Genomic DNA, 25,456 nt, shown 5'->3' with positions numbered 1-25,456 from the left:
TTGTTTCTTGCCTGGCATGTGGGTCTCCTGGTCTTCATCTCTATGCATCTGTCCTTTCTCTTGATACTGTCCCAAAGCACAGCTGAAAGACTAGAATTAAAAATAGACAGAGGTACTGGACCATATTTGGCCTACTCGGTCTGCCTGTAGCTGCTTGTCTCTTAACCCATCGACCTTCTACATTTCACTTCTTACGGTGCTGGGTCACCTGCTTCTTCCCCTTTCTTGTGTTACTGTGCATATCCCTAATGGAGACACCCAGCGCAGAGAGCTGCAAATGGAGATGCTAATTAGGCTGCAGTACCTCTGGCAGCTGAGCTGATCTAAAGATTCACTGCTGTCAGAAATGAGAGATCTGGCTCCAAGAGCAAACTCCCACTCCTATTTACTGGCTCTGGCATGCCTTACGTGAGCCACTTTAATTCACTGACCTGGCAGAAAGCTGTCAATTCTTGTGCTGGGTTAATGAATTAGAGCAGCTCTTGGAGGGATCCAGCAAATGCTGTTGTTGCAAGGTAAGCGTATGGAGTGGAGTGCATGGCCAGAAGCCGAGAGCAATTGTCATCTCTCTGCATCTCCTGGTACTCTACCCGCCGAGGGAAGATTAATCATCCACTGAACTAAAAAAGCTTGCTTGATAGTGAATGCAGTGCACTTAATACTGTGAGCTGATTATTCAACTCGTTTCTCTTGTTAATGTCAGAGGGAAGAATTTGTGTGTCTGTATAAATTACGGAATGCAGCTGGAGGTATAGAAGGAGAGGAATAAGTTTATGTAAATTGCTTCGCCTGGGAATGGCAGGTGCTGTCGCTTTGGTGTTACGTTGTCATGAACCCAGAGAAAGCATTATTTAATTAGAGTGTCTCTCAGCTTCTTAATGTGCCACACTGAAATGTATTCAACTCCTCTTCCATACCATAAAGGACTAGTCACTTTCTGACTTCCTAAGAGAGACACATCTGGGGTGGTAAGACCTCTATATACTGTGATCAGAAGCAAGACGAGGAAGCTGCTTGGTCATCTGGCTGTGCCCCATACATCTAGCAAGGGTTGGGAAAGAAGGGAGCCAATGGCACCATGGGTTCATCAGCTGACTTTTGTAACACATGGATGATATTACAATGATGACTTTCCCTTGGGTAGGTGCTTCTTGCCTACTTTGAGATTGCAGAATTTTCCGCTGTAATTACTTTTCATCACTTCAGTAATTAAAGCAATTGCTCATGTGAGGTATTTCAGGTGAAGAATATGTTTAATGAATATCCTCACTTACCTTTTGATACTGCTGAGCAGGTAGGCACGAGGAAGAATTAACTTCAAATAAGTAGCTAGCTGCTGGTTATTTGGCCACCTCATCCTGGAAATTGCTGTCTGGAGATAGCGAACTCTGCCATTTATCATCAGGAGTTTGCTTTGAGTATGAGGCAGGTTATTGTCAGCGGTTGTGGGCTTGTGTCTAGTCAGGCAGATTTAAAAATTATTTCAAAAGAGAAATAGGAAATTAATCAGCAAATACTATACTGTTAGAGCATACAGCTGTGGTGCTTCTGCATATCTCAAAGGTGGTAGCAGATACAGAAGTAGTAAGGGGAAAGATAATAGTGATGATGAAAGGGATGTAGCAGGTTCTTTATGAAAAGAAATGAAACATTCACTTCTGAAAAGAGCTGACAGGAATGAGGCATGTGACAAGTGCATAGAATATTCAGTGGTATTGGAAATAAACCAGCAAAATTTCCCATTTGCACTTACAAAGATGCACACAGGAAATAGTCAGGTGCCAACTATATCAAGAACTCCCCAAACCTATGTATTTGTTTCTTTTTGGTTTTTTCCCCCGTATAATTAAGAACTTAGCAAGTATCCTCTTGTCCATAGGATACTTGGGAAGTTGAGACATCACCTGGCTCAGTTTGCTGTGGAAAAATCACTAAACCTTTGCCCTGTTCTTCCCAGAGATGGCACAGCTTTGGCATAGCTGAAAAATCAATTACCTGGATATAGTTCTAAAATTATATTTACTGCTCTTGAAAGGTGATTATTAGCCCTGTGATGATCTGTCTGCTAAACAAGTGTCATTTAAGCAGCAGAAGTTCCCATGCCCTGTGCTCTTGAGTGTAGGAGTTCAGTCCTAGTAAGGTAGATTGTGGCAGGGCAGGAGAAGGATTTTGTCTAATACCTAATTTGTCACTCATTTTTCTACCAAACCCGCTCAGTAGGTAGCTGTGCATTGGTGGGTGACTGGTTGTTTTGATGTGAGTTCTTCACTAGAAGTTGCAGAGATCTTCCCACGTCATCTGCACTCTGCTTTGCAGTGAGAAGATTGCCTTCTGCCTGTCATGGCTTTCAGTTGTTGTCTCCATGCAGTTCCTCAAGCCCTTGATGCAAACAAGGTCTAGAAGCAATGGAGTCAGCAGAGTCTGTCTCCCAGATTTTGTAAGCCACCCAAGTCCCCTTTTAAATATAGTTATTAGTTACAGTTTGTGTTTTGTAAATATTTTCTTTGCAGTGATTTATGGCTCTTAACCTCCTCATTATGCTTCACAGCATTTTGGACTGCCTGCTTCCTGGGAGGGGGGGGGGGTGTGTGTGTGTTGGTTTTTGTTTTTCTATAATCTGGACCTGAAGCGGTTCCAGTTCTGAAAGCAAGTGGGAGATGAAAACAGAATGTGCTGGGTATTAATAGCCTCTGTGCTGGACAGTTGTGTTGGTATTTGTCTGGTCCATTGGAGAGGTAGTTCTCTCTCTGGCCAGGCAGATGGATATCTGCTCAGACCTCCTCTGCAATTGCTTGTTCATCAGCTGCTTTTGGACAGAAGAGTCTAGGCAAGAGGTGGGAAAATGGTCGTAGGACTGCCCTTAACCATCTCAGAACATTGTCAGTGCCAGATGTCCTGCTCCCCTTTTACATTCATACAGGCACATCTATACATCCAGGCTTCTCTTTGCAGTTTCCTCCTCTTGCTTGGAGTTTCCTTACTGCTGGTGGGTATAAGAGAGGAGCTGGCATGGGCAGCAAGTAGTTAAAAGTGAAGCACATATTGCACATGTCCTGAGTCCTGATGTGTTTCTTGGTGACCTTGAGCAGAGCTCAAAGCTTGCCTGTGCAGGCTTGAATGACATTATCACCTGCATAAGTGTATGCTATGCAGACTTTGCTGAGGAGGTGAGGTGGATCCAATACTCCATCTAAATGCAGGATCTTTGCTGCAGCATGTGTCTCTGTTGCCTGATGACAGTCACTGAGACCTAGGGAACGTATATTTAGCTCCCTTTTGAGCCTAATTGCTGTCTGTAGTGAAGAGAGAGGGCCGGTTGTCTCTGTGAAGTGTTGATGTGAGGCCAGAAGGAAGGAGCTGAAACTTGGTGCAGGGAAGGAGTCAGGGTGGGCAGTGCATGCTTGGTGAAATGCAGGCTTTTATCTTTTGGCTTTGCCAGGGTAGTGCTGTTGCCGTTCTCCATTATGTACTGCCTGAGAACAAGCTTCAGGCTCTTCCTTTCATCTCCTTCCTGTTGAATTAAGATGAAGAATATAGCAAAAAAAAAGAGGAAAAAAAAAAAGAAAGGAAAAGACAAGTTCTGAGTAGGCTATTTCTTTCATTTATGTGCATCTGACTGTGTGGTAGTAGACAAATGTGTCTGAATGTTCCAATCTTGCCTTCGGGCCCTGGGTGCTAGAGAGGCGGGAGCTACAGCATCCAGAAAGAGAAGGTATTTAATGTTAAACTACTGCTGAAAAATCAGGGTATGTGAAAACCTGAGAAGCATTTGGAGACTCTTAGTGTAGTCAAAAGGTAAAAGTGGACTGAGATTCCCCTATTCCTTTTATTGCTCTTCCTCTTTGAAGCCTTTGTCTTGCTGTACACTTCACTCTTGCTGCAGAATGACTCCTGTGAGGTGGCAGCACTTTGCTATATGCAGGAGCATCTGTTGGTGTTTTTGAGCAGACCACTATACATGGTACATTGCACCCTTGGTAAGAAAAGGGTTCTGCCCTCTGCCCCTGAACAAATGGATGGGAGAGGAGTGCAAACCACCTCCCAGCTTCCTCCCCTGTGGAAGCAGCAGATGCAGTCCTGTGCAACCTACATTTGCATTCAAAGGCACAATGTTTTTGTCGTTACTGTTGGGAATCTGTCGTTCTTCATTCACACTGCAGAAGATGCACCTGTGTGCACGTTGGAGGGTGCACCTGTGTGCATGGGTGTTTGCTGACTTACCAGTTCCACACAAAGCTGCAGAAAACATGGGATTTGGCAAATTGCAGCAGCAGGGCTTGAAAATGGATTGTAAAAAAATCTCTCTTAGCAGAAGTGTTGACAATTTTGGGGAGTTATTTTGAAGCACTCGCTTCAGGTGTTGCATACGGTGGTGATGGCTGGACTGCCCTTGTGTTTTGTTCTTCTTGGACAGATTTGCCCTGGGGAGCAAAGGACTCTGATGGAGTCATAAAAATAAAACCACCAAATAGCATAGTGTGATTTAATCATAAGCCAGCTGCATCAACTTTTCCCCTAGGGTGCACTCTCCATATGTTTGGAGATGGATTTTTTTCGTAGGGGTGAGGACAGAGAACTTGGTGATGGGGAGGGATGGAAGTCTTAGAGGTTGCTCTTGAAAATTTGGTGTTTGGAGAATCTATGAGTCTTAGCCAAATAACAATACTTCATCCTGCTAGGCTTCTCCCAGGACTTGGATGGCTCTGGGGAGTAGAGATCCTTGCAGGGCAATATCTCCATTCTTCTTATCACAGGTTTATTTGTATGAACCAGATTGAATGGGTTTTGTGTTCCCTGCACAGCCTTACTAAAATAAGATGGAAAAGCTGCCACTTCTTTGCTCAGCATGAAAAGACCCCAGTGCTTACTGTTTACTCGCTCTTGTTAGTGCTTTATAACTGGTATATGTTCAAGGTCATGTCTGAAAGAGATGTTTCTGGTCAGAAGAATCTCTCTTAATGTCACTTGTTCAGTTCATCTGTAAAGAGATATTTCTTTCCAAATATTCATGAAGTGTTATATATTGAAGGATGTGCAGAGCAATCTGGCAAGTCCAGAAAGAGATTGAGGAGTCAGTGTGGGCAACTCCTTTGAGATTTCTTTCCTCTTTGGTACACATTGTGTATTTAAAACAGGAAAAAAGGAAAAGGCCTCTGAGCAACTAACCCAGCCCTACTCTGAAATCTTTAGTTTTAAGACCTGTGTGTGTTCTTGAAGGTGCCTGAAAAGAGGCTGGCTCTAGCAATTACGTGGTCCTTGCTTTCTCATACAGCTTATTTTCGCTTGATGGGTTAATGAAGAAGTCAGATTGGCACCTAAAGAAATGAAATGACACTTAAAAATGCATCACACAGGTGGCCAACACATGTCTCCTAGGGAGGCTGAGACAAGCAGCAGGAGAGTGCTTTTTGATGAATACTTTGGTCTGTCAGTGCTTGCCTTGCAAAGGAACAGAGCAATACACCTGATCAAATTGTAGTCTGCTTTACTCTGTAGATTGGAGGTTTTTGAGGTCACTTTTCCAACTAAAGTGCAAAAAGTGCCATTTTCTCATCGAGCCATTTTGCAAGGGGGCCTCCTCACTATACTTAGTCCTGTGCTCAAATTTTACCACTTTTTTGGTCCAAGCCCAACACAGGTGGTGAAGGGATCTTCCTTTTATCTCCTGTGCCCATCATACCTGTTGGGACAATGGGTCTCTCCTCTGCTGCACTGGTGTTCCTATTCCTCTGCCTTCTCGCTGTACTTTCTCTGTGCACAAACAGCCCTCGCCTGCCCTTTGACCTGGTTTAGCTCTACCAGGCAGTGGTTGGGAATACTGAGAACAAGCATTCCCTTCTTTTAGCTGTGGAGCTGATAGCAGAAAGTAGCACTTGGAGTTTTAATAAATCCTGCAGTGGTAATGACTGTTTCCTGTCCCTGGGCTGACTTCTAAGTGTATGAAAAAAGTTAATCAGAGCCATCCATAAGCTGTTTGTGTATGGATTTTACCATTTAATTACGGATCTTCTTTTGGGGTAATGTTTCTCTGAAGGGAGCTTGACAGAGCAGATGCCGTTTTGCCTGGGGATGCATTTCTGGTATTGGCCCAGTGAAGAGCTGCCACTTCAGCTGTGGGATTTTGATGATTGCATGAACATCCTGCCACATGAGATTAGAGTGGCGGCACTACCTCCCAGCTTCAGGATGTGAAAGATCCGCCTCTTCATTAGGGCTTTCATACGGTGGCAGCTGAAGGGAAGAAGAACAGGGGAAAAGAGAAGCAATTTAAGAAAACCAAAGGCAAATCTGCTAAACTAAAAGATGATCTGAGGGGAGGGAAGATAAGATCTCGTTACTTCTTTCCTCATGGAAAGGGAGGGGAAGAACAGCAGATCAATCGTTCAGCCTTGCTGGCTTTGTCGAAGTAACGGTTGAGTGCCGAGGTACTTGCAGTTACCAAGTGTAGTACTAATACCTAAAAATAGATAGAGACAGCGTGTGAAAGTAATTGGTGGTTTTTTCAGTTCATACATGTGGTTTTGTCTTTCTGATTTCAGCAGACAGAAGGAGGTGCACAGACAGATGGACAGCAATCACAGACACAGAGCAGTGAGAATACCGAGAGCAAATCCACTCCAAAACGACTCCATGTGTCTAACATTCCCTTCCGCTTTCGAGATCCTGACCTTCGGCAGATGTTTGGGGTAAGTTACCAGCACCTCTTAAGGCGAGGCAAATTCTCCTTCTGCACAAGTGGAACACATGGTTCTAGGGTATTCTTGTGAAGGAGAAAAATCCTTTTCTCTCAATCAGTACAGTGTAAAATGTTTGCAGGACTAGGACTATTGCTAATGTTTACCTCAGCTGATAAATACACAGGAAAACTATAACTGCGTTGTTCGTGTCCAGATGCTGTGTAACCGAACGTTGGGCTTGGAAAAAACCCATCCCAAAACTTCACCTTTTCTCTCAGTGAAGACTAGCATTAAACATTGACTTAATATATCCCTTGCAAAGCACTGTTTTGAAGTTGCTTAGAAACTTGCTGAAATATTTATGTCTTTCTTCGTGACCTGCTTCTGTGATGAAAAATTGCTGCAAGGAATTGGACCAACCAGCTATTGCATGTGGAAAAGCTAGTGCAAGTCAGATGGTATTTTATGTTGTGTATGATACACATTCTATTTCTTTTGGCCAAATAGTTTGTCTTGCCTAATCTTTGTATGCTATTCATCATTCTCAATTTAGAAGCTCATTGAGGAAAAGTTTGTTCACATGAGCATAGGTGGACACAGAGATGTTGGACACAGAGATAAATGAGTTGGATGCTTCATGACCTAACCTGCAGGTGAAGCTGGCTATGTATCATTGTCATGAGGAATCCTTGACTTGTTGATATGATGGTAACATCCTTGATTGATGGCTTGTTTTAAAGTCTGGAGAAGTAGTTCTTATTAGATGAACTTAATGAATTTAAAATGTTGCTGCGTGTTTAAGACTCAGAAAGGATCAAAGCAATAATTCCTTTTACCGTCTTAGGCCTTGAGTGTATACCTTGGTTCTAACTGCATAGCCATAGAATTGTTTTGGTTGGAAAAGACCTCTAAGATCATCAAGTCCAACCATCAACTTGACACCACCATGGGCATTAAACCATGTGCAAAAGTGCCATATACACGTGTTTTATGAACATCTCCAGAGATGGTGACTCCACCACCTTCCTGGGCAACCTATTTCAAGGCCTGACCACTCCTTCCATAAAGAATTTTTTCCTAATATCCAATCTAGACCTTCTCTGCCACAATTTCAGGCCATTTCCTCTTGTCCTATCACCTGATACTAGGGAAGAGACTGTAGCCATCTCCTCTTCCAAAATATTTCCATGTTTCAGTTGTTGTACCTCTTGAGCTTTTGTGTTGTTTAGCTTCCTTTTTGCTGTTGCAGGGATGCTGGTAGGCAGTTCCATCCTGGTTGGATAAACCAGTTGCTGAAATCACAGCCAGTTCTTGGGCCACCTGCTACAATACATGCTGTATTTAGCACGTCCTGTGCTACTGCTGCTTCCCTCTCTTGGGAGCTACATTAACTTGCATAAACCATTCCACTTGTTGCTGCCCATTCCCTTGGGACCTGTGCTTGGCTTGACAACTGGCCCCTTTCACACTCATTCATCTTGGTGCTGTTCCTCCCCCTTGTGTGTGGGACATGATGAGATGGAAATGTTAGGAACACCCCTGTCCTGATGGCTCTTACCTTTCCTTTGCAGTTCGGGAGACCAAGAGAATTTGAACTGCTGTCCTGAGCAGTAACTTGCAGGAAATGTAGCCTAGCCACTTGCATTAAGGTTTTTAATCTTTATTTTTGGCCCATGTGGTGCCACTTACTGCGCATAGAAAGAGTGAGGAAGTATGCTGTATGAGTCAATTTCTGGTGTTCCTCAAATTATTTGTTGTTTCTTCAGTTTTACTCTAAGCATCATCTCAAGTGCCGGAACAGTGATGTGATTTTAACTGGTGTAAATGGTATATTCCTTATAGAACCTTTTGCTAGTTCCCCTCACCCTGTGTTTGCTGGGAGGTGTGCCTACCAGAACAGCATTTCATCTATTGTGGCACAACCCTCCCATGTGCCATTTTCCTGTAACAGAGAACTTTACTACTTTGCCATGGAAATAATCAATGGTTATTCCACATCTCTCTTTTTCTCTCCATGCTGCTTCTGTCAGCATGCTCAGAGCCTCAAGCAGGAGAGCATTTCTCTCTCAATGCTGCTTGCTCCTATTTCTTTTTCAGGATCAGGATGCTTTCCCTTGGGTGACTTAGTGAAACCAACCCTTATCTCCTACAGGGGACTCGTGGTTGTCTGAGTCTTCAGCTGAGGCTAGCCTGTAACCCCCAACTTCTCCCTCTCCCTTCTGTGTGTCAGGTCACATTTCCTCAACGTCATATCTGAGAGACTCAAAAGCCTTGCCTGGAGTGATTTTCCTAAGCTACTGTACAAAGAAAGGAATTGGGTAGACAGCAAAGCCATAGAGGAAGAAATAAATGTGATGGAAAGGAGGTAGTAAAGAAGTCCCCTGAGGATGAAGCAGCATGGAAGAGGTCAGCCCAATCCTGGGGCACAAAGCATTAGCCAATGCTTTTGTCCAGACTCCAGCAGAGGTGGACTTCAGACATGTTGTCCTGTGTGTGATTAAATGGGTGTTACATAACGCTTTCCAAACCCTCACCATTTGTGAAGGCTGCAGACATAAGGATTTCCTGATGAATTCAAGTTACTTGGGTTTCAAATCATCTCTCACCTATTGCATGTTTCTAACAGGTCCCTGAGATATCCAAGGAATGGAACAAACACTTCCTTATGTATATGCTTCTTATAGGGAGGCAAGTAAAATAGGCTGCTTAAAGCAGGTAATATTTACCTGACATTTCATGATGCCAATAAAAAGACTTCCAGAAAGCTTCTAGGAGGTATAGGTCATTTTTTAATGCACACAGTTCTGCACCCACTGTGGAATAAATCAATAGTTGACCTTGTTCTGGCAGATAAAGAAGAGTTAATAGCTGACCTGAAATCCCGTGGTTGCCTAGGTACCAGTGATTGTTATTTGTCTGTATTTGCGTTGTGCAAACAGAATATGGCATCAGGCAGTAATGTAAGGAGCTTTAGAAGTCTCTGCTGCTTTGAGTTTAAACAATTGGCAGGATAACTACCCAGGGAGGTACCTTTAAAAGGGAAGTGTTAATGGAAGCTATAAAGTATTCAACAAAATCATACTGGTAGCCAAAAAGGCATGATTCCAGAGTCACTGAAACCCTGTTAATAAAACACGAAGCATTCTGCACATTAGGCAGGGAGGAAGTATATGGCAGTGAATGTAATTGCAAACTTAAACAAGCAGGTGAGAAAGGAAATGTGCTAATCATGGAGGTATCAGTGATTTGCATTCAGAGGAGAAGGCATCCATTTTTTACATGCAAAAAGGAAAGATCTTGGTGTAGGCACAGTATAAAATTAGAAAATAGTGATGTCTTCTGGAGAAAGAAAAACCAAAACACCACAAAACACACAAATAACAAACAAAAACCAAACAGAAAAAAAACAGTAGAAGACCCAAACTTGCTATATTTGTGGTTTAAAAGAGTTATTTGTACTATATACTATTTGTATGTAACTGGTAACAAAGGAGGATGAAATGGTGCTCACAACTGTTTAAAACCCAACAGATCTAGGTAAGGTGTGTCCAAAGACAACAGCCAAAGCAGGGAGCTCTTCATTAATGCTAATTTTTAGCCACTTCTTGTACATGATGAGAGTTGCAAAAGGCTGGAATGCTGTGCACTGGGATACACTGTTGAAAAAATGGAAAGGGATGGCCCAGAGAGCTGCAAACTATGCATCCATATGTTGATCCAAGATAAAAGTAATTGTGGAAAGTTTTAAAAGGTGTGAAGAAATGGTTTACTATCTGCTCAGCATGACTTTTTATAAGGTTATATGCATCTCTGCAGATGCAAATACTGTCTTGCCTGGTTTTATGTTGTACGAAGCAACACTGATACAGGTGAAGAGTGCTTAAGGAGTTGAATTTATCCAAGTGACCAATGCTCATTTTTAAGAGAAAGAATACTTATCTCAGATTAGCACAAGACATGCCAAGAATTTCAAATCTCTTTAGTGATAGATAATAAAAAGGTACTGGGGAGACAGTGGTGATCAAGACTGTTTCTAGTTAAGTTTGCACAGGGATCCGTTTCCTGATCAATATCTGTATCAACCCATGGAGACAGTGCTGTTAAAACCTTGGCAGTAAAGGCTTGAGTTTAAAAAGCTATTTGTGGAGGAGGAAGGAGAAAGATAAGGTTACTGTTAGAGAATTACTTGAAATGCCTGGTTAACTGACAATAAAACAAAATGTATTTGATGCACCTCGGTGCAGAGTACTGAGTATGTAGGAGGTAGGCTGTGCTTGTGGGATGGAAAGCTTTCTCTGGAAAACACTGATTTGGGAGAGTACTAGTGATTGTTGAAGACAGTTGCTTCAACAATGCTCAGAGGTAGAAAGAGGGATGTAATCTTGCTCATGTTCAAAGCTGAAAGGACTGCACAATTTTGTTCAGTTCTGAGATCAGTTATGGATGAAAAGTATAATCTAGGGCTTGGAAGCTGAGTGGCTTTTTGTGTAAGGTGTTGGGTACATGATTTACTTGGCTTATTAAAGAGAGGTTGGGAGATGACAAGTCTGTTCTGTACAGGTGCTTATGCATGGATGATACCTACTAATAGGGGGTTTAGGTCTTGTTTACAGTCATAATAAGATTTTTCCAGTTGGAAGCTGAGATTTAACACAATTAACCTTGAAGTAAGGTAATCATTCTTAGTAATTTAGGCTAATTTAAGTGGGGAGTAAAAGAGTTGCAATCAGTGTTAAAAATAAGTGAACAACTCTTTTCAAAACCTTGTTTTCTTGAGGGACATTCTTGGACTGGTGTGTAAGGACTCTGACATGATGGTAAGTAGTTTCCTTCTTAACTGCTGGTAGGTTGTCCCCTTCCTTATTGCATTATATATGCAGAAGAAAAACTCTTGTTTCTCTCAACACATTTTCAGGCCTTTCAACTTTGCTGTGGGGACAGTGTCTGTGCTTGTACCTCATGGTTAGTAGCCTCAGACCTTCCCTCTTAGGCTTCAACAAGCAGTTTTCCTTCCAGTGTAAAATTGGCTAGGATATCCTGGTCAGTTCTGGACTTCAGAATCTTCTGAGGTAGGTGGAGGCTGGGTTGGACTCCCTATGAGAGGAAAGTCTATCTGTTCTCAAGCCAAATCATTAATTGCCTCCACAAGAGCAAGCAAAGTGGATCATTTTGGTAGTGCATGTGGGTATCTGAGTATAATCCTTCTTAGCTGTCATGAAAGCAACAGCATGAAGAGTCAGAACTGGCACTTCTCAATTTGCTGTGGTGAAATACTCTTTGCTCAAGAATCTTCAACTATTTTTTAAAAAGGAAATAGTGTAAGATACAGATTATGCTGATGGCAATTGCAGATGAAGGTGCGATAAAATAGAATAGAATAGAATAGACCAGGTTGGAAGAGACTTTCAAGATCACCGCATCCAAGCCACCTAATCAACTAAACCATGCAACCAAGCACCCTGTCAAGTCTCCTCCTGAACACCTCCAATGATGGTGACTCCACCACCTCCTTGGGCAGCCCATTCCAATGGGCAATCACTCTCTCTGTATAAAACTTCTTCCTAACACCCAGCCTAAACCTCCCCTGGCACAGCCTGAGACTGTGTCCTCTTGTTCTGGTGCTGGCTGCCTGGGAGAAGAGACCATCATCCGCCTGTCTACAACCTCCCTTCAGGTAGTTGTAGAGAGCAATAAGGTCTCTCCTGAGCCTCCTCTTCTCCAGGCTAAGCAACCCCAGCTCCCTCAGCCTCTCCTCATAGGGCTTGAGTTCCAAACCCCTCTCCTGCTTTGTTGCCCTTCTCTGGACACGTTCCAGCAAGTCAACATCTTTCCTAAACTGAGGGGCCCAGAACTGGACACAGGACTCCAGGTGTGGCCTAACCAGTGCAGCATACAGGGGGAGCACAGTGTCAGGTGTGAAGTCTTTCAGACTCTGGCTTCAGAGTCTTTTTTACAACATGCTCAGTCCACAGTTACTGCTTGTAGACTGTTAGCTGCTTCTGATGGGGAACATCATCAACCTACTTGATATAAAGGATTGTTGTTTGTGATCAGCTATGACAGTAATAATGCATAGCTCTTTTATATACAGATGACCCTTGGGTCACATTTAATGGCTTTTTTAAATGTTGAAGTTAATAACTTCATTTATTAAAGGTGATAGAATGGTAGCTGCTTTTTGGTTTTGAACATTAGGTTTTAAGGCAAATAATAATGTTGTTATCCTTTTCCTTCTTTAAAGCATAATTCATGCCTTTACTGCAAGGTTCTTGTGGTGTCTGTTTGTGGTAGACCACTGCTTTGTATGACCCAAGCAACACAGATATTTTAATAGATATTTTTAGAAGCTCTTGTAGCCTTCAGATCTCAGCCTCTGGGGAAATATTTTGGCACTTTGCACTTCCTAAAATATCTCAGTGGATGTGATTTCTTATCCAACTTCATTCTGCTGTCAAGAGTGCAAAACACCTCAGTGAGCCTACAGTTTGAGGCTGAAGCAGTAACAAGAATACAGCAGCGTCTTGCCAAGTATTTGGTAGAATTTGAAGTCTGTATTTACCAGTATATAAATTTAAATACACAAGTAATTTGTGATACACAAATTACTTGTGATACACAATTTTTTCTGCACTTGGCAGAAAAACTGCTTGTTAGGCATTAAGGTAAGCAGGTAAATAGTATGATGGACCAAGAAGCTCTGAAGTGCAGGTGTTGATGCCATGAGGTACAGCAAATAGGAAAGTTGCTAAAAGCCATTCTACTTTGAGTGGATTGGACATCTGAAGGAGTAAATCTTGTCTTCTGGATATCCAGATGTAGTTTTTTTCACCTCTGTAATACTGGCCACTGATCACATGTGACAGGTCCTGTGTGCCAATACTGGAAAACAAAAGTTGTGGCACAAGGTTGCCCCTTTGTGATGATTCTTGTTGCCAAGCTTTTCCTGTGATATGAGAGCGCTCCAGCCTTGTCAGAGGGTAGGACTTTGTTTCTGCTGGTGTTGGCTAGAGTCAGAAGAGGCACTGCTCTTTATCCTGATGTGTTTTCAGCAGTGTGATTTCTGGGGTTACCTTTGGACTTGTGCACACAATGTTTGAGCATCCTGTGCAGCTGTACTGTATCATAGTAGTATCAGTCAGGGTTGGAAGGGACCACAAGGATCATCTAGTTCCAACCCCCCTGCCATGGGCAGGGACACCCCACACTAGATCAGGCTGGCCAGAGCCTCGTCCAGCCTGGGCTTAAACACCTCCAGGGACAGGGTCTCAACCACCTCCCTGGACAACCCATTCCAGGGCTTCACCACTCTCATGGGGAAGAACTTCCTCCTCACATCCAGCCTGAATCTCCCCACCTCCAGCTTCATTCCATTCCCCCTAGTCCTATCACTGCCTGAGATCCTGAGAAGTCCCTCCCCAGCCTGCCTGTAGGCCCCCTTCAGATCCTGGAAGGCCACAATTAGGTCACCTTGGAGCCTTCTCTTCTCCAGACTGAACAGCCCCAACTCCTTCAGTCTGTCCTACTGGGTACCACGGTACTTCTGCACAGGGGTATTTCTGCTGCTGCAGCTGTCAGCCTCTATTGTACTATCTGTCTTGATCTGCAACGCCTGTGTACTGCTGTCATATGACACAGAAACTTCTGTGGTGACTGTCTGATGGAAGGCAGCTGTGGCTGGATGACACTTCTGTGTAAGATTTGTTTAGGTTTTCATATGAGTTACTGGAAGAATCTGCCGTGAGAGTGGTCTGAACATCATTTAGGAAACAGTGCTGTAGCTGGATTTTGGCAGGGGGGTTGGACTCAATGATCTCTGGTGGTCCCTTCCAGCCTTTAACATTCTGTGATTTACTTGCATAAAATGCATGGATAAAATTACAGGGTGTTGTCTTTTATAGTCCAGTTTTATACAGATTTGGTCTACATGTGTGAGGAGTCATCTCAAACTGAGCTTTGAATGCATGCTGCTTTTGTGAGTGTGTGTCCAAGTATCTTTCTGTGGCAGCAGTACCAGATTATAGTGCAGTCATACCTGGGCATGGTTCAAGAGATGAACGTGCTGGCCTGGTGTTAGGATCTCTGGAACAGTACCCTGTGGTAGTGCTCACCCCACCTCACTGTTCTGTGTGAGAATCTTGTATTTGTGAGTCAGAGGATAACAAATTACTGAGAAACTCTCTCTGTTGTCACTTTGTTTGCTGGAATGGCTGCAATCTGTAAATCCTGTTAGGAATCTGTACTCTTTGTGTGGCTTCCTTTTAAAGTCTGCTTTCTTAAAAAGCAAGGGCAGCAGATCAATCCTAATAAGGGATTATTGGTGCTTTTTGCTGCTCCTTCAGTTGGTAAACTGTGATTGTGATTTGGTTTATAAATACTTCATGCTTCTTTCTGACAACAAAGCATACTGGTATCACTGGGCTGAGAAGGATTGGCTCTAGCAAGGTTGGCCCCACTCTTGTGAAGAAATGTGAGCAGGCTTTAGGTGAGGAAATTCATATACCGATAGCAATGTGTCTCTGGCAGACCCCATGCTACCATAACTAAGAACTGTGATGAAGCCAGCTGTGCTCAGCTGAAAATATGTCCCCTGGAGTTGGAAACTAGAGTAAGGACTCTGCAGTGTGGGCCTACCCTGCATATGAAATGCTCTTGTTCATGCATTTTAAGCTTGAGGATGTGAAATGTTTCTTTCATAGAAGGCAGGTTTCCTGGCAATTCTGAATTCCAGCCATCTTTGAGAATGGACTGTTTGGCACCTTCAAGTTTTAACTAGTTCACTGCAGTCCTCTCTAACGCAATTTTGTAGGGCTGGTGCAAATCCACTTGCACAGAGAGAGTTCTGTTGTAGGGATACAAGTTTGTTGGATGGTGGCTTAACATCACCTTTTGTTCTGTGCTTTCTGGGGAATTTGCCTTGTACTCTTTTCTTTCCATCTTGAGGGTTAAATTGTCTGGCACATTTTGGAGCTGATTTTGAAAGCTCTAGACAGGGAGAGGAGATGAGGCCAGCTGGAACAGAGCATACAGGAGGGGCTCTACCAAACTGTCAGTACCTTGGAAGGCAAAAGCTCTCTGGTCCCAGATCTCTCAAATTTATTATATATATATATATATATATATAATGTAGTTATGGCCTCTACTGGAAAAAATCTGCTGCCTTCATGTCATCTGGGTGGAAGGGAACACGCAGCATGCATGTGCCCTCCCTTCCACAATGCCCTTGCCTCTGTGATAAGGTACAATGTGTTCAAGCAAGAACATTGAGTTCTGGTCATAGCTGATGTCTGTTAATACCTTTATGCCTCTTACAACTGTTATTTCTAACAGCCCCTAATACCATTGTGGAGGAGATGGTTGTCATTTACCTACTTTACACAAAAATAACGAAAAGCTGCCACAAAGTCACTCCAGGGAATGGAGGAGTAAGAGCAAGATGCTGTGCCGTGGCATGGCTGAAAGTGTGTGTGTGTAGCCATTATGTGGCCTATCCATGAGCAGTTCATGGAAGAGGCTTTTAGCAGAGGGGATGCTGGCTTCTTTGTCACATAATAAAGTTTTTAAGCCACAATGGGCAGCATTTAGAATAGAATAAACCAGGTTGGAAGAAACCTTCAAGATCATTGCATCCAACCTATCATCCAACACCACCTAATCAACTAACCCATGCAACCAAGCACCCTGTCAAGTCTCCTCCTGAACACCTCCAGCGATGGAGACTCCACCACTTCCCCAAGCAGTCCATTCCAATGGGCAATCACTCTCTCTGTGTAAAGCTTCCTCCGGACCTCCAGCCTGAACCTCCCCTGGTGCAGCCTGAGACTGTGTCCTCTTGTTCTGGTGCTGGCTGCCTGGGAGAAGAGACCAACCTCCACTTGTCTACAACCTCCCTTCAGGTAGTTGTAGAGAGCAATAAGGTCACCCCTGAGTCTCCTCCTCTCCAGGCTAAGCAGCCCCAACTCCCTCAGCCTCTCCTCATAGGGCTTGTGTTCCAAGCCCCTCACCAACTTTGTTGCCCTTCTCTGAACTGCCTTCAAAGGTTTTTAACTCTTCTCAGGTTTTTCCCCTCTGTTGCTGTGCAAGGTTGTAAGTAGAAGTTCTTGATAATCATTAAGTGAATGAACCAAGTCTGTGAGAACAGGGATTCATGTCTTCAAGGTTAGACATTAGAGGGCTAATCATGGATGACCTAAGCATGGATCTTGTTTTCTTTGGCCAGTCCCTCTGTTTGCTGGAAAATACAAACATGCCTGCATTCATGAGTTAAAAAAAATTTACTACAGACCATTTGGTGTTGACCCTTGTATTCAGACAGCCTAGCATTTTCTCTACAAAAATTGTGACCTTTTGCTAAGGAGCTCTTAAAACTGCGATTGTTTGCAGTAGACTGTTGACATTTGGTAGGGGAAGCACCATCACAGAACAAAGTGCCTTTTTATGTTCCACTAAATTAGATTCAGCTTTGAAGGAGATATAAACTGTTAAAATGAACTGGTTCTTTTTTGTCCTGCTTTCATTCTTCAGGAAAAGTCTGGCACACTACCAAAACCAAAAGTGTCTCCAGTGCTGGACCTGCTGTAACCGTTGCAGCAGTGTTTAGAAGAGCCATGGTGTTAGGAGCTATCAGAGCATCTGTGGCAATAGCCACAGCAGAGTCTTGAAGAGCCCAGCACATGTCTGCTGTCTCACAGTCACACTGCTTTCTTTCAGTGAATTTCAGAGCGGGAAACGCCTCCTCAGCCAACCACAGTTCAGCAGATATCCCTGTGCTTTCTGTTCCTTGTCTCCCAAGCAGGTCCTTCTCTTCTGCTTCTTCAGACACCCACAACTCCTAGGCAGAAAAGTGATTTGGGGCAGTTTGCTTGGATGGATGAAGCCCATTACTGTTGTTGTTAAGAGTGTACTTGCTGCATCTACAGCATTTGGTGATCTTTACCCTGTCATCTAGGAAATGACATACTTCCATCTTCTACAGAGCAGGGAGGCAGCCCTGCTGTCTCTCATGGAGCTAGGTCAGACCACTTGCATTCAGCCTTAGTGCCAGCTTTTTGTCAGCCACAAGAAATGAAACACACAAAACAGGATTCCCTGTTGGTGTGGAAACCCTGTGCAGTGAGCTCAGCTGAGCAAGGCTGGCAGGCAGCACTGGCAGTAATACCCGAGGATCCAGGCCCAGCTGGGTGTGGAAAAAGGGGAAGATGGCACAGCATAATTGTGCATCAGAAGCTGCACAGTTTGTTCTCTCTCAAGATGATTCTAATGAGGTAGAAAATGGTGAATGTTTTTTTTTTTGATGGCTTTGAAGATTCTGAAAATAATTCTGGCATTTGCATTTATCAAGATCTTGACTGTTTCAGCATGTGTGGCAAGGCTAGGCAGCTGAGCTGATCTGGCAGCTACAGATCCTGTTCTCAAGCAGCTTGTGCTGCTTTCTGCTCCCCTTTGCTTCTCGGAGCCCTAGTGCTCACCTGATCCTTTGAGCCACCTCAGATCAGTAAATCATCAAAACCATTGTGCTTAGTCTTTTTGTTGGACTGTGTTTTTTTGAGGCTCAGTGAGGTCTATCAAATTGCGTGAAAATGAAAACTGGGGCTGGGTTTAGGAAGCTAGTGAGACCAGACAAGGCAGGATAAGGGAGCAGGGATAGCCCATCAGCAGCTGGGGGCTCTTCAGCCCTTGTAAGGTAACAACACTGAAATAGTCTGCCAAGAAAGCAATCATGGCTGGTTCCTTTCATGACGGTGCCCAAGCCATATGCAACAAAGACAACAAAAAGCAATCAACAGCTAATCTCTTTTATAGACAAGCCTGCACCAAGTGTGGGATAGAAACAGAGAATGTATTTTAGCTGTGATTGGCACAACAGTGGTCAAAAGAAAATCTAGCATGGATCAAGCTTGAGATGTTGGGGTTTCAAGGAAGATGCATGTTTACATTAGCATTATTCAAACTTTGCATAACGCAGAATGTTCTGAATTCAATTGTTCTTGGGCTGAATAGAAGATCAAGTATTGTCTTTAAACAATAGAACAGGAAAAAACAACATCTGTAAGGCAATATTTGTAAAAGAATGCATCTATCTCCTTTTTAAGAATGGAGAATGGAAGCAGACAAACTATAGCTAAAAGTGTTGGAGGCATTTTATTTGGTTAAAGACAGTTGTGGAATACTTGCTCAAGGGGCTTAGTAGTGCTTTATTGCTTTTCATAATCAGCAGCCATCACGGCTTGTTGTGAATGTTCCATGCTCACAAGGCTGGACACAAGTTTTTCAACCAAAGTATTGATAAAATGAGCATTATACTCATTTGACTTTGAATGGTAATGTTCATCAGAAAAAGAAGGCAAACACTGTGTTAGGAGAACTGTGGCAAAGTGGAGACTATCCTAGTTCCTGGAGACTGTGTTCGTCATCTTTGCTAACTGTGACACCATCCTTTTGTTTCCTGTTGATCCTTCCTTCATTTGCCTGCTACTTTTATATCTTTTCCAATAGTGAGATCAAAACCTTGTTGATGGAAGCTTTCATAAATAATGTAGGAAATACCCAAACCACAGCATTTATCTGAGCAGGGTATTCATTCCCAGAATGAGGACTGCCCCATATATATGCTGTTGAAAACGAATCTTAGCCCTGTCTTTCTGGAGAGCAGATCTCCAGTTTGGAACATTGACTCTTCAAGAGGACAGAGCGTTGTGGACCTCTTTTGAAGTGGTGATGCTTCTGCCTAGAAGTTTCTGGTTTAAATCTGACCAGTTCAGTAAAAGTATTATTGTATGTTCCAAGGTGAAGAATGTGATGCATATATGGATCCACGGTGTGTGCTTAATCTCCTTTTTAGCTTATAGCTCTCATTTTTGCTCTGTACTAAGTAGGTTGTTTTTTGGAACTCAAAACAGTGCCAAATAGCAGGGCCCTGCCCTCCTCAGGTTCTCTAGGCTGAGAGAGAGGTCAGAATTCTGTCATATGATGAACTTGCATAGGTTATTGACAGATTGGGGTCTTAAGTGACTGTCCCCTTCCAGAAGAATAGCATCACTGTTAAGTTTCTCTTTGTGATAGCCACTGGAGGAAGGAGATGAAATGCTGAATTACATTTGAGATTCACTGTTAGATGTCAGGTGAAATCATGCAACTGTCTTAGACAAAATAGTAGAATGAAGGAAGAAGTGTTTTAGACTAAAAAGGGAGAAGGAAAAGCTGCCTCACTCCCTAAACCTCTTCTGGAGATCGTTTTTCTTTTAGACTACTGTGAGAAAACCCAGGTTCTATGACCAAGAGGATCTGCGTGTCCTGACCCATGAGAACTCGGTCACGGCACTGGGATTTTATGCTTTTGCCTGTATGCTAGAAATGAAAATGCTTTTAACTTCATTTTTATATTAAGCCAGCCTCCAAAAGGTAGGCAAAATGAATTGCCAAAACCAAATCTTTTCCCATTTGTCTCTTTGCAGCAATTTGGAAAAATCCTTGATGTAGAGATAATCTTTAATGAGCGTGGCTCGAAGGTAAGTCTTGTTTCTGTACCCACTTCTCTTGTTTTGATTGCAGAGTGAAAAAAGGCAGTTCATTGCCTAGAGAATACACTCTATAGAGATCAGCAGGAATTAGTATGATGGGGGAAGGGAAAAGCTATTTTAGGGGCTGTCTCCTGTTCCCTCTGACTCCAGATTCTGAACATGGTCATTTCTGGGCAGCATGTACAAATGCTCCTAGATATTCCTGTCTGTAATGTGGGATCAGGTTCCCCAGATTTTTAATAAACAGGGAGTCAGTCACTTGACCCTTCATACCAACCTGTTCCCATTGCATCAGCAATGGGTGCCCTGTAAGGAAGGCAGAATAAGCTAAAACAGGTTTGTGTGATAGGAGACTGTAAGCACAAAGGCTAACCCACCCATCCCTGCAACCACATTTTTGTTGCATTAAAATGCTTCCATAGAAAAACTGTCATATCTCACATGTGAAAGGATTTTGTTTACTCTCACTTGTAGAATTGTCTGATACTTCTGAGATGCTGACCTTTCATGTTTGAGATATTCCATGCTTAATATAAGTATCCTTATTCAACTTTCCCTGCCTCATGGACCTCTTCCCACTGAGTTTGCATCCACACCCCAAAGATCTATTAGAAGGGAGGTTTTCTTGAGGGTTGATGGTAATTTGTTTCTCTGGAGATGAGATTTCAGACCAGCTGCAGAGAGATTCAGTGATCTTTGTCCTAATTGGCAATTGGTTCTCATCATGTAACCAGTATCACCACAATGACAAATTGATGTGATTCTCTCTCTGCCCAGGAGGTTCAGCACTGGAATAGCAGGGAGTTTTGCAGGTCAGGAGTGAGGTGCATTGCCAAAGCTCTATGGGGGAAGCTTGCACAGTGCATGTCTATACTCTGCTTGACTTAATCAACGCTAAGATTCCCATTTTCAATTAAAACAAAATTTCCCTCCTTCCCCCACACACGTGTGTGCACATGTGTGCATGCACACGAGATTTTGAAGTTGCAATTCAGCTAAGCAGTTTTGATTTCAAGTCTATGCCTTTTGCTTGGATTTGAGGTTCACAGTCCTAAGGTGACCTCTTTGCTTCAACAGATTCCTGGGCATGTTCATGTTCAGAGCCCTCTACAAATTTCCACCCATGTTGTCCATGATGCCTTCTGAAGTTCTTCAGTCTTTGTATTAGCTGGAAACCAGAAAGCAGTTGGCCTGTATACAAAATAAATTAATCTTAGCCATTTCCTCATCCTTTATTTGTGCATGACACCATATTCTTTATTTTTGTGGTGGTTCTTTTGTTGTTGTTTTGAGGGATTTGATTTTAATAAGACAGTTTGTACAAACAAATGTCTATATGGCTTAGGGAATTTCACTTTCCTTTGTAGATGAAAATCTATATGCTTTACCCAAACAATCAGCTATGCTGAGTTTGTAAATATTTATTCTGCTCTCTGCTGTTCTTTTGATATTTATAGGCCAGGGATATCTGTGAATTGGTCTTGATTTTAGTAATTTCTATGTGGCTTTGGAACTAGCCTCTGGCCTCTATCAAATCCCTACTTGTTTGGATGTAATTGCAAAGGAAAGCACAAAATAACTGGCCTGGCAAAGTGTTGATCTCTACCCTTCATCCCCCACTGCCTGCTCTTTTCAGAGCAGTGTTTTCCTCGCCACATAGGAACTTCTCTCTCTCCCGTCCGTACAGCCCTGTATTAAATACCCACGGCTGCCCTTTCTCTTTAGTAATGCTAACGATGAAGGCTTTCTCTGAAGACTTGATTTATGATGACTGTGTACCTTCCCATGCAGTTGTTAAAGGCCAAGGCTTCTGGTTTTCACTTAAAACAAAAATTCGTGCTGAAGAGTTCTTTGACAAATTTTGTCCTGAACCCTTAAAAAATAGAGGAAAAACTAAAAGTAAGCCAAAGACATGTTCTCCCAGTCCTTGACTGTGCCGTTTCCCACTGCTTTTCTGTCATCTTGCAGCAAAAAGCAGTTGCAAAACTCATAGCCTATATGAGGGATGGGGCAGAATCTGAACAGAATTAGAAAACACCCAAAGAGTAATTTTTTTGGCATATTTGCAACCTTCTGTACCCAAAATAATTCCTGTTTTTAAAAGAATGCAAGATTATTCCTGCTTAGCGTGAAAATGGGAGGCCCCAGTGTTTGAGTGGGGTGTAGCTGCACGACGCACCTAGTATTCACATAATAATGGAAAAACAACAGTGTGGTGATCTGATGGTGAAGCAAAGGAAATGGATCTTTCTGGAGGCCACTCACTCACTCTTGGGTTCTTCCTCCACCTTAGGAAAGAAAAAAATCTGAATGCATTTTCCTGCCCTGTGGTTTCCATTCTAATCTAATGATATGAAACCTCTCTCTCTTCTTCTCCTCCTACTCTCTCTTGGGAATCCGAAAGCAGATGCTCCTGCTGCCTGCCTTGTGCTGTGTTCTCAATGCTCCTTTCCCTTCCCCGGGTTCCTAAGGGTTGTAGACTTAATGTGTATCTGTTTTGTAAATATGTCAAAGGTACAGTGGTAAATCCCAAACTGCCCTGGGTTCACCCCCACCCAGTGTACGATGGGGTTGAGCAGCGCTTTGTCCCTGCCAAGTTATGGCGGGAGATCTCTGCTGGGATCGCTCTGGTATTGGTCTGTAAGGAGGGGACTGCAGGAAGCATGCAGGTTGCATTCTTCCTTTTGAATCCACCTGAGATGACCAGGCAGTTTTCTTTGGCAGCCTGGAGGTACTATGTCAAATCGGGTGCATCCTCAGGATTTCTATGTATTTAGGGAATTTGGTGACCAAAGAGTTAGCAGCATCCATCACAGCCACCTCACCCCTCAGGTTCTTGCATTTGGCTTAGGAAATGTTGTTGGTTGACTTTCTGTATTGGCTCAGAAAGGAAGCAGTTAATAATTAGTTTTGCTGATTCTCCCCTCACAGCAATGTGAATTCTTGTTTCCTAACCAGGTTTTTGCCCAAATTCAGTCTGTTTAGCAGGATTATATAGGCCCTGGTAGACTTCCCACTGGTATTGCTTTGCCACATAGGAGACAGAAGATACAAACCTGAAACATCTCTTGAATTTAATTTTATTTTATTCTTATTTAATAGAATGACATAATCAGTCTTCCCTTGATGTGTCAAGGTTTTTTGTTTGTTTCCAGGAAACTAGCTGTTTCATTTATCCTGTTTACCATTATGGTTCTAGTTCTGACCCATGTAAGTGCCTTTAAATAGCGTTTTGCTCATGGTTGCAGTTTGCCGTGCACTTTGCTGAACCATGAATAAAATGCCTCCAGAGGAAGTCAAGAGAGAGGATTCCTATTCCTTTTCTTAGCGGAGATGCATCCTCTAGATGCCTATTTTGGCACTGTTGTGCTGAACAGAGCAAGTGGACATATTTGCAGAATTAATGCAGTCTGCCTGTGTAACGAGTACCCTGTGGCGTTTGTAACGCTGCGGGAGAAGGGAATCCAAAGTCTACTCATTGGCTGCATACCATGTGGCATTCCAAGATGTGCCCTCGATGACATTCAGAGCCCAAGAGTGCAGAAGCACACAGCAAAATCTTGGCTGAAGAGGGAGCCTTTCTTACTAGTTTTTCAAATGGTAAGAGTCCATATGAGTGCAGATTTCAGGCTTGTGATTTTGGTATAGTCTAAGTTTGTCCCTCACTGCAATCTCTTTGGGAGATCCAGATCTCCACACTCTTGTATAGGACTGAAGTGTCTAGAGGCACTTCATATTTAATGAAAAGAATGGTTGTATAGTAGCTGACACCTTGTCTTTACAAAGAAATTGAATCCATTGATGAGGGAAGTTCTGTAAGTAAACCAGGGCTAGCTAAAAAGTTGTGTAGGAACACTTGGGGGTTTTTGATATTTGGAGTTAACTGTCAGTGAGGATAGGAATATGAATTTAGGTGTTGGTAAATGTGCCTAAATACTAAGACTTTTAAATATATGCTTGTCCATTTGTTTCTTATTTGAATGGATTAGGTGCTCTTGAGTTAAGAAACTCTTGTTCTGGACTTAGTTTCCACTCAGTGAACTAGATAAAACCCTTTGTGACATAAAATAAATTAGAGGTTTTGTTTTCCATTTAATTCTATTTTTATAATATCTGCTCATATGCCATCAGCTGAGCCAGAAATACAAACAGTCTTGTTGACATAAAGAGGCTTAGTAACAAATTAAGGACCAGTGACCAGCATCAGTTTCTGAGGTCACTAAATCCCTTTATAATGCCAATAGCCTGAAGGAGACACACGTTTATTGTAGCTCACTGTAGTACAGTTTTCTACTTTCAACTCAGTGGTACTAAACTGATGAGTTAAATTAGTCCATACACAGTTAAATTAGTCCATACACTGAACTAGTTTAAATAAACCTGAATAATTAAGGCTGCATTTGATGGCTTGATAGTATAAGCTGATTTACTTCTCCTGTGGGAGCACTTTCCCAGTAGTCCTCATTTCACTGTGTAGGGAGTTGAATCCATGATGCTAAATTAGCAAAAAACCCAGATGCAGCAGGGAGGGAGAAAAATGAGCTTGCCTTCTGCCAGTTTAGCTAGTTGAACTCACAGACCACATAGTAACATCCATGATTGATTGAAGTGATGAGGAGGAGCACACAGCCAGGGATGGCACGAAGTTGTTGAAGCCCCTGACCTGAGTTGGCTGGAGCTGCTCGAAAGCTCTAAGCTCTCACTGGGAAGCAGTGCTGGCTGGGCTCCTACTGTTTGCTCCCAGCCTCTGCCCCCCCTTCAGTTTTGCAGGAAGGATTGGCTGTGGAGCTACAAAATAAGCTGGTCTGGGGCAATGATCCAGCCTAAAAATAGCCTTTCATGGTTTGGTTTTTTTTTCAGATATATTTATGGGTTTTAGCCATATTAATTCTTGCATCTGATTCAACAGATTGTATGGGTGCATTATGCCAATGTACCTTAATGCACTCAAGGTGCACCATGAGGGCAAGGGGGAAGTGGAAGAGCTGCTGCAGTTGTGGCAGCTTGTTTTCTGCTGATTCCTTCACTGATCTAAAGCCTGGGTTTCTGTTTGTAACTTCAACAATACGTTGCTGAAATTTTGTGCTGTTTGGTACCTTCAGTCCTGCTCATCTCAGGTGGATTATAGTTGAAACCTTCCTCCTCTCTCCATATGCCTTGGAAACAGGTAGCCCAAGCTGCTGTATCCTTGGCCATTTTTTCAGGCTTCCAAAAGTTTACTATGGAAATTAGGGGGTATAAAAAAAGATTTCCCCACCCTCA

At 42.9% G+C, this 25,456-nt stretch overlaps 1 protein-coding gene across 1 annotated transcript in view; it reads left to right on the top strand.

Annotated features, from left to right (window-relative positions):
* RBFOX2 (RNA binding fox-1 homolog 2) overlaps positions 1-25,456 on the top strand; it is a 178,909-nt gene that overhangs the window by 120,747 nt on the left and 32,706 nt on the right. Inside the window, 2 exon segments of the mRNA XM_068142353.1 lie at positions 6,540-6,686; positions 20,129-20,182. Of these exon segments, the coding sequence (XP_067998454.1) occupies positions 6,540-6,686; positions 20,129-20,182 (201 nt within the window).

The sequence above is a fragment of the Melanerpes formicivorus genome, unplaced genomic scaffold (assembly GCF_026170545.1).
Source record: "Melanerpes formicivorus ecotype bairdi unplaced genomic scaffold, bMelFor1.0.p_v2 SCAF_8, whole genome shotgun sequence".
In the NCBI taxonomy this organism is placed as follows: domain Eukaryota; kingdom Metazoa; phylum Chordata; class Aves; order Piciformes; family Picidae; genus Melanerpes; species Melanerpes formicivorus.
Note: the sequence above shows the minus strand (reverse complement) of the source record. Positions and strands in the feature narration are given on the sequence as shown.